Source organism: Humulus lupulus, chromosome 5, assembly GCF_963169125.1.
Source record: "Humulus lupulus chromosome 5, drHumLupu1.1, whole genome shotgun sequence".
NCBI lineage: Eukaryota > Viridiplantae > Streptophyta > Magnoliopsida > Rosales > Cannabaceae > Humulus > Humulus lupulus.
In genome coordinates this window covers 200,616,493-200,626,268 of record NC_084797.1, presented here as the reverse complement: position 1 = coordinate 200,626,268, position 9,776 = coordinate 200,616,493, and the positions used below count along the sequence as shown (strand labels likewise).

Sequence of the window (9,776 nt, the reverse complement as noted above, 5' to 3'; positions counted from 1 at the left end):
AATTATTATTGTAAAATATGATCATATTTTAATTTTTTTAATTATTTTTAAATAATTATCATTGTAAAATATCTCAAAAATATCATATTTTAATTTTTTTTTAATTATTTATTTTATTTTATTTAAGTTTAAGTGGTATTTACAATTTATGGTTAAATATAAAAATATTCTATTAAATATAAGAATATTCTATTAAAGTTAACATTAAAAAAAAATTGTGGAAATTACATTTTATATGGACTTTTTATTGAAGTTTTAAAAAATATGGCTTTTTTTTTCAGCATAATTTTTTTATGGCTTTTTATACTTTTTTATCATTTTTATGGCTTTTTTTTTCCACATTTTTGTCAAAATTTCTGATTATGCCATATCTTTATTACCATTGAATTTTTTTTTTCAAGTAGAATGATAGTTTTGTAATGTCATTTTATTTAATTTTTTTAAACTTTTCTATACTACATTTTTCATGGAAAAAAACTTACATTTTCAGTTATTATTAAGGGTAGTTTTTATATTTTTATATTATTTTATTTTAACTTTTTTATATTATTTTAGGTGCCATCAAACCAACTAAATAAGCATGAAGCAAGAACTGTCATTGGTATTTTAAAATCATTTTAAAAAATATCTTGAAAACCTCCTCATGCCATCTAAAATCAACCAGTTCTCATAATGATTTTCCTTTCCTGTCCATGAGATTTTTATTAGTTCTGACAAAATATTGGTCATTTTTCTCAAGAGCCTCATCAATGGTGAAAAACTACAAAATTTAGAGAAAAAATTTACTGAATGTTACTGAACATATTAAGAAAAAGAAATGCACTAAAGGACATTGGTACAATTAAAGCACCAGAAGAAATAAATACACATATATAGACATAGCAAGAGGGCATATACATTTTGTCTTAGTATTACAAACGATGGGGACCACCCTTTTGGGTTTTTTGGTAGGTTGATAATTAGGTTCTATTATATATCTTAGCCAACTCCTATTCTTGGGTCCTACTCTAAGATTGTATTAGCCAAACACTTGGGGTAAGCAAACAATCCCTTTGACTTTCACATTCGGTAATTTCTATCGAATTTCTTTAATTCCACTCCATACAAATGATTTGATATACTACTCATTCTTAACAATCACAATATATTTACTTATCTTTTTTGCACTGTTAATTTACTTGGAATGAAACTTCTCCATTACTAGAATTCTTTGACTCCTAAGTCAAAATTTGAATTAGAATTCTTTTTATATAACTAATTTTATACTAATTTGTTCTTTGGTTGTTTTGCAAAAATCTTTTTTTTTTTTTTGTGATATGAATTGTGTTTATTATTTTTTATTTATTTATTATAAACATTTTTTTTCTTATTTTTATATTGTATGTTTCTTTTTTCAAATCCTGGGTAAGGTAACCAGTTACTTGATTTATCTTTGACAATTATGTAAAAAAAAATCCTAGAGCTAGGTTAAATAACATGTACCAGGAAGAGTAACTAGTTACCCTGAGAGAAGTAACCTTCTGCCATAAGAGGGGTAACCAATTACCATAAGAGGAGTGACGGGTTACTCTTATTAAATATGAAAAGAAACATCAAATCTGAATGAAAAAGAGGAAGAACACTTCATTGAAAAAAGGAATAAATAACTATGATTTTAGTAACATAGGTAACTAGTTACCATAAAGAACTCATAAATATATACACACATCATAACGTGAAGATAACCAGTTACCCACAGAAATATACACACAAAAAACGTGAATGTAACCAGTTACCCTAGAAATATACATACAAATAACGGGAATGTAACCAGTTTCCACAAATTTGAAGATAGAAAAAAAAATCAGATCCACCCCTTCTTCTCTCTCTTCTGCTTCATATAATTTTTTTTCTAGATTTGAATGTTCCCATCAGGGTAACTAGTTATCCATTCACGTTTGCATATTTTTATTAGTTTTCTTTCCAAATTTTGGTGTTCCTATAAGGATTACAGTAAAAATGCTGAAAAAATTGATTTGAAATTTTATATATAGTGGAAAAAACCATAAAAAAAATTACAATAATAAAAGATAATACATAAAAAATAGTAAAATAATTATGTAATGTTAAAATATGTGTGAAAAAAAGGAAAAAAAGAAAATGGAATGAGAAAAAAATAAGTACAAAAAAAGAAGGAAAAAAAACTTAGGAAAGAAAACTAAAAAAAATATGAAAAAACAAAACAAAACAAAAGAAATGATGAAGGAAAAAATAGATGAATGAATAAAAATGAAAAGAAGAAGAAAAATAATGGGAAAATGGAAAGAAAAAATTGAAAAAAAATGGAAGAAGAAAAAAAGAAAGAAAGAAAAAGCTCATATGTTTGAAAAATGAAAAAAAAAATGGAAGAAGAAAAAAAAAAAGAAAAAAAAAAGCTCATATGTGTGAAAAAAGAAAAAAAATAGGAGGAGAAAATAATAAATACAAAAATGAAGAAAAAAAACTGAAAAAATATGAAAAAAAAACATTACAAATGAAATAAAAAATTTGATAAATTAATAAAGAAGAAGAAGAAGAGAAGGAATGGAAAAATGGAAAGAAAAATAAATAAATAAATAAGTAAGAAAAAAAGAAAAAAATAATTGAAAAAATAATTAAAAAAATTGAAAAAAATAAAAAAATAAAATCACCTTCAAAATCAAAGAAAATATAACTATGATAAAAAAAAAGTGACATTTCCATATTTTAGTTAGCTACTAATTGTGTTTCTCATATTTTAATTTTGTCTTTAATAGATTTTCCCATATAAATTAAGAAAAGTATAATTCTCATATTTTTGCAGCCATATTTTTTAAAAATCCCCAAAAAAAAATTATGTTATCTACATTTTTTATATGGAAGAGATATGGTAAACCAAATCCAATAAATTTGACTAAAAAATACCAATCCCGTATAAATTTGACAAAGCTAAAAGTTTCCATATTTATGTAAAAACTTTTTAAAATGTCACATTTGGTCTAAATTTCACTTTTAAAGTTTTTTTTTTTTTTTTTTTTTGGTTTGGACTTTGTAGGTTATGTTTTTCATGATTTATATTTGGACTTTCTGGACACACACTTTAAGGATGCCATCTTTAGTTTAATATGTTGTCTCTTCTTTTTCATTGTGTACGTTTTTATGAGTTTGGACCTTGTACTTGTTAGTTTGTAGACAATAAAATGAATTCAAAATAAGGATATTTTTACACGTATGAGATTTTAAAATTAATACATGAAAATATGACATTACCATAAATCTAATTTTAAAAAAGTCAACTTTAAAAAATGAATAACTAATATGGTTTTTTCAAAATGCCATTAAAAAAATACTACAACTTAAATGTGAAAAAAAACTATGACTTAATTGAAACTTAACTATTTATATGGGAAATAAAACGTCAATTTAAAAATAAATAAATAAAAAAAGCCATAAAAACATTAATAATTTAAAGTTTCCATAGAAAAAAAATAGCAAAAAACGATATACAATGTAATTTCTACTTAACATTAAGCTTTTTTATAACTTAAGGTTTTATATTAAATTGTACAATTGTTTAAAAGAGTTAAAAAAACATTAACTTAATTTGATAATTTTGGATTAGTATAAACTTTTTATAAAAGTTTGATATTAGATTGTATAGTTGGACCAAAACGTTTAAGAGCTCTTCTTTTGTACTCATAAAAAATTGTAAAACTCAAGTTTATTGAACAAATGGTATTTTTTAAAATTATATTTATGAAACCTAAAGTAGGCTCAAACCTAAATCCCCACCCGAGCCTAGCCCGAAACCTAACCCTGCCTGCAATCTGAGACTCAAATGCAACTCTAATCCATAAACTTTCAGACGTAGTTCAGTAGCCCATTCTCACAATCCCAACCTAATAGGACCAACACATCTAATGGCATATGATTGTGATTCTAGGAAATCCACTTCAAGATTCTTGATAATATTTGTAGGTGAGAAATTTCATAGCTATCAAGGTTACATAATTGTGTTGTTTTGTCTACTACATAAGTTGAATACACAGTTGTGACAAACATAGTTGTGAATGAAGCTTGGAAAGAAGCTTTGTGGATAGAAAAATTTCTACAAGAATTGGGCTTGTAGCATAAAAAAAATATTGTCTATTGTGACAATTAGAGTGAACTTTACGAGAATTCAAGATTTCATCAAAGATACAAGCATACTAATGTTAGATATCACTACATTTGTGATGTGCTAGATTTGAAGAAATTACACGTAGAAAAGGTACATACCAATGCAAATAGTTCAGGTAGAGACAAAGTCTTTGCCAAATGAGAAGCTTGAAGCATGTAGGCAGAGAACATGCTTAATCGAGTTCGCCAATTGAGGTGGAGGAGTAAATTTGTTGCGTTCACCTAAATCATTAGGCCTTAAACTAATAATGGCCATTGAGCCCATAAGGAAAGAAGAAAAATAAAAAAGGTTGCACATACTACATTGATCAATTAAGAAGAAAAAAAATGATAATCTCTTTGTGAAGTAAATAAAGAGAGCACCCCGAATAGTAGAGAGAAAATGAAGAAAATGGGTTTTCAGAGTTTTTGCTTGAAGATCAAGTGGCTTTAATATGTTCATTTTAGGTCAAATTTTGCAATGCCTTATTTGCTCATAAAAATAATACAAATAACTAGCGTTGAAACATAAAAACATAAACGTTGTTTTTTATTGAAAATAAAATAATTCAGACAGGATCCCAGTTTTGAAAAGTGCAGCATAATAGATGTCTTGAAAGTAGTAACAAAAATCCAGCCACATTTACTTTAAAAATAAAACACTAATTAAAATAACTAAATAAAAACATTATATCTTCTAGCAACTATATGACCCTCACAAATATACATGTAGCTGTACAGGTCCAACCCGCCACCGGCTATCTATCTTTTACTTGTTCTGGTCTGCACAAATATACTATAAGGGGTGAGCTTCTAAGCCCAGTAAGAAAAATACAAACATAACAAAACATATAGAACGTATTCATAAATATGACAAATAATTCATTTATTCAAAAATACCACAATTAATTCCTTACTCAAAAATACCACCATTATTCAAAAATACCACATTTTCTAGTTACTTAATAAAAATAGCATAAAAGTTAAACGTCTATGTAATACCTTACTATAATAATACTTCTACGTAAAGAAATCGCTACCATTGATAATTATGCATCTCTAAAGTCATACATGCAATTAAATTTTCATAATCATACCAACTATAAACGAATTGGTCAAGTGTCAGGTAAAGCGTATACAAATTGGGCATCTGAGCCCTTTGGGCATCTGATCACAAAACCACAACACTAGAATTAGAATCTAAATAATGTATCTTAAATTGAACACTAAACCTTAACAAAACATGCCTTAACCCTTTTAAAATTTACAACTCTAACCAACCACAATGAGTAACCCAAGCCTTGTAGAAAGTTGGTGCTTGAAACTTGATCACTTTGGAAAATGGTACAAAGGTTCGAAAAGAAACACAATAGGGTCTACTAGCTTTAAGGTTTCGACCCTGTGTAATTTGGAGAGATGAGATAGGGTTTTGAAATCAATGTGAGTGTTTGGGTCTTGAGAGTTTCGGCCTTGTGTGGAAGTAAAGATATAAGGAACTTTGGTGAGAGATGAGAGCTATTTCGAAGTTGTGAGAAAATGAAGAACACAAAGGGTCTATTTATAGGGTTAAAGTCCCAACTTTCCTCCTAATTCTACTCCAACCACTTTCAATTTGAAAATCAAATAAAATAGAATCCTAAACTGTAGAGAGAATATCTCTACACTATCTTATTAATATTTTGATTAAATAATTGAGGAATAATCTAACCATCAAACTACCTAGGAAATAATCTCTCAACCGCTAACCACTTTCTCTTTCTCTCTCTCTCTCTTCCACATCATCTCCCCCCGTCCCCCTCTCTATCTCTCAAAAATTCTAGAGATAGAAAATTACCTTTCTTAGAAATCTCGTAACTTTGGACCCGAAGTTGAAGCTTGGTGATAGTGTAAAGAAGATCCAGAACAATTTGTAGAGCCTCACTGAGCATTTATAATCCATCTTTAACATGTCCTTTGAGCAAGACTATCCCTATTTTCTTGTCCTTAACCAAACAACAATTTTTATGAAACTCCAAGAAAACATCATTATCTTGTGCTAGTTTAGAAACACTAACAAGATTTTTGGTAATTGAAAGCACTTTAAGAACAAAACGTAATTTTAAAGGAGAGGAAGAATGAGAGGGCAAGATGTATTTACCAATATGAGAAATTATAAGCTCTTTACTATTACCAGCAGTAAGAGTTTCGATGCCATTATAGGGAACCGCAAACTCCAAATGTTCCATTCCATAAGCAACATGATTAGTTGCACCTGTATCAGCATACCAAGCTGCATCATCACCAAAATCTGATACTTTAGAATTAAAGTAGGCATGAGGATCACAATCGAAGTCATGTTCTGAAAGATAAACTCAGGGCTGTGTTGTTGAAGCTTTATGTGTTACCAAATTCTTATCAAATCTATAGTGACAAACAACTGTTGTGTGACAAGACTGTTGGAAAAAGTTTATACAGGATCTTTATTTATTTTCATGTATATCTAATATTAAACAAATTAATACAAGATAGCCTAAAACATGTTTCTAAAATTGAATTCAAAGAGAAACAAATAATATAATACTTACAGTATACGCAGCGGAATTAAGAGTCCTTCCTTCAGTTTCTCTAACTCTTGTATCCTTTCTGTCGCAGAGTATTATCAAGAAACTGAACCGATCTTCTATTTTCTTCACGATCTTCCAATGTATCCTTAGAACCACCTAGACTAGTGTGGGCAATTCTCAACACATGAGATAGATATAGAGAGAAGAAGAGAAAATAACAAAGAGGCTTAGAAAATGACTTGTGTTTAGAGAGAATATAAAACTATCAGAAAATCTGACTTATCAAAAACCCTGTTTTGACTTCTCTATAAGCACTTCTTTTATAGACTCAATTAGGCCATTTAATTTAATTAAAAAATCAATAAAATAACAGCCATTTTGAAGCCCTAGGTCGAAATTATCATGGGCTATAGGCCCGTGAAATTTCCCATTTGATTATAAGCCCATTGGACTTAAAATCAAGACCTGTATTATTTTCTATTGATTTAATTAATTAAATAATTATTTAAATCCTTTATCAAATTAATTATTTATAATTTGAACCTTGATTTAAATTTATTTATTAATTTAGATACCAATTTATCTTAATTAATAAATCTGCCATAATTTCTCTTTTCTTCTCAAAATTACACAACTTTGTGAAACTATCCAAAATTGACCTGGTCAACTTTGATAATTCTAATTGATGATTAAATCAATTAATTGAGACTATCTAGATGATTTTATCCAAGGTACAATGGGGACCATGGGCCTATGAAATCAAGCTCCAATAAGTTATCATAAATCTAACAAATAAATTTACTAACTTATTAATTCCTCGTGACTCCACTATAGACTTGGAATTGCACTCTTGAATTCATAGAACGCTCTATAACAAATATAGATACGCTATTAATTATCCATCGTTACAACCATAATTTTCACTCAATCCTCTATAAACGGTCTACAATGAGATAGGACTAAAATACCGTTTTACCCCTCATTGTATTTTATCCTTAAAACATTTAGTTCCTTGTAAATGATATTTCAGTAAACTAATTTAATTACTGAAATGAGATCTCTATCATTTAACACCTTGAACCAAACTAAAAGGAAACCATCGTTTCACTTCTTCATCAGAAGCTATAGATGTTCATATCTATGATTAACACTCCCACTCAATTATACTACCGAGTTCCCAAGATGTAAGTATGGGCTAGTCCGTAGGGTAAGCTGGTAACGAACAAGTCAAAGAACTCAAATAATACAATCAGTTAGAATACTAACCACTCAGAATTGAGATTGAATTGACCTATGGTCAACTATATGATATGACTAGAATAGATAATAACGGTATGTTTACTTATCTTATCAACTGTCAATATCGGTCCAGTCCGATGTAACAAATACATCCGATCTTATCTACTTTGCTAATGTTCTGGAAAGAACATAACACTGTAATGTGTAAGTAGATCATATCGTAGATTGGCAAGTCAGTGTAAATCTGGTGCACTGACTAATCTTAGGACTAACTTATTTTTGAACATATAATCATATTTATATTCCACTGTGATTACGTCACTATAAATAAGATTAGCTATATGCTCGTGATTTAATAGAAGTTTATATTAAACAAATAATCATGAAAATAAAACATGTGAGCAAAGTGATTGACCAAGTCAAAAAATGATTTCTATTCTTTTATTGATAATAAGATGAGATTACAAAGAATTTGGGTTTTAATTAGGGCATAAAACCCCAACAAAGACTTCACACAAACTTGGAAAATGAGTCTAGGAGAGGAAGTAAAGTTGCCAGAACCACCTCTAGAGAAAAATCTTAAAAAAGACTCAGAAGATGGTGCACGACCAGAGGTGGGATAGGACCTATATCCATCATTTATTGAGGAGCCAAAAGCAAGATTGGTAGACATTTTCACCAAGAGGTCATTCATGGCTTGATGACGCTCTAGACGGCTCTCGTGAGACATCAATAAGGCCTGAACAACTTCAAGAGAAAGAAAATCACTTCGAGAAGTAATCCCCAATACAACGGGATCAAATTCAGGACCAAGACCATCCAACAGTTGCAGAACTATATCTTGATCACTTATAATGGAACCAGCTATAGCCAAAGCATCGACCAAAGATTTAACTTTATCAACATAGTCAGAGATGGCGAGACTACCTTTCTGAACATGGGAGAACTGACCTTTAGTTGAAGCAAACGAGCCTTAGATTGCCTGGAAAATTTCTACTCTAGAGCTTGCCAGACCGAGTAGGAAGTTGTAAAGGTGGCCACAAAAGCAAGAACTCCTTCAGACATAGATGAATGAAGCCAAGAAAGTAAGAGTAACAAGGGTCATCGGAGGAGAAACATTGCTAAAAAGAATGTCCTCAAGATCATGTCCAATGACTGTGGGAACAACTTGGGATTTATAGGCAAGAAAGTTAACTCGATCAAGCTTGAGCGTAAGAGAAGATATCAAAGAACTTGAAAAAGGACTCCACATCGAAAGACTCGCAAAAGTTGTAGCAAATGTCGGTATCGCCGGCGAAGTTGTAGGTTGCATTGTCACCAGAGCAGCTGCTTGTGTCAATGTTGGAGAAGTTGGCTGAGTAGACAGCGGAGCACCAGCATTAAGTACCGCAGGATTGGAAGAAGGAGAATTGTTTGCAAAAGACTCCATGGGAGACATTAGTCAATGGCTCGTGATACCATAGAAAAGCTAACAAGAACATATGAAATGAAGAGTGTTTGGAATGATTAAAAGCTTAACAATCTTCTGATAGAGAACCTTTATTTATATCAGATATAATTACATCTAAGTAGTTGTTAGTACAACCAAACAAAATTAATACAGTTGTAACAGAAAAATGACAAGCCTAGCAAACTTTTCTAACTAACATAACAGACTTAACTATTGTGGTTATTAGTAAAATCGACATAACTAGGGTTGTAAGAGTCTGATTTGGACAATCTTGATACCGCTGGAAATCTAATTTAATTATCTACAACTTTAAACATTATTTTTCCAAAATCGTAATATAACTGGGTCAAAACTGGGTCTCAAGTTACAACAACCTAGAGTTACAAAAA

The 9,776-nt window shown here is 29.6% G+C and overlaps 1 protein-coding gene across 1 annotated transcript; it reads right to left on the bottom strand.

Annotated features, from left to right (window-relative positions):
• Window positions 1-6,083: 6,083 nt before the first annotated feature.
• LOC133779850 (uncharacterized) lies at window positions 6,084-9,366 on the bottom strand. The gene is made up of 3 exons (XM_062219752.1): window positions 9,001-9,366; window positions 8,493-8,868; window positions 6,084-6,493 (listed from the first exon to the last, which is right to left on the bottom strand). Exons 1-3 carry the CDS (start codon window positions 9,364-9,366, stop codon window positions 6,084-6,086), a joined length of 1,152 nt encoding a protein of 383 aa, XP_062075736.1.
• Between the last annotated feature and the right edge of the window lie 410 nt (window positions 9,367-9,776).

Excerpts from the sequence above, each read along its gene's own strand:
- LOC133779850 (XM_062219752.1), bottom strand. The coding sequence starts at position 9,366 with ATGGAGTCTTTTGCAAACAATTCTCCTTCTTCCAATCCTGCGGTACTT. Across the intron at positions 8,869-9,000 it reads TCTTGGCTTCATTCATCTAT|AAAGGTAGTCTCGCCATCTC; the intron begins GTCTGAAGGAGT and ends TCCCATGTTCAG. Across the intron at positions 6,494-8,492 it reads TTTCTCTAGAGGTGGTTCTG|AACATGACTTCGATTGTGAT; the intron begins GCAACTTTACTT and ends TTTATCTTTCAG.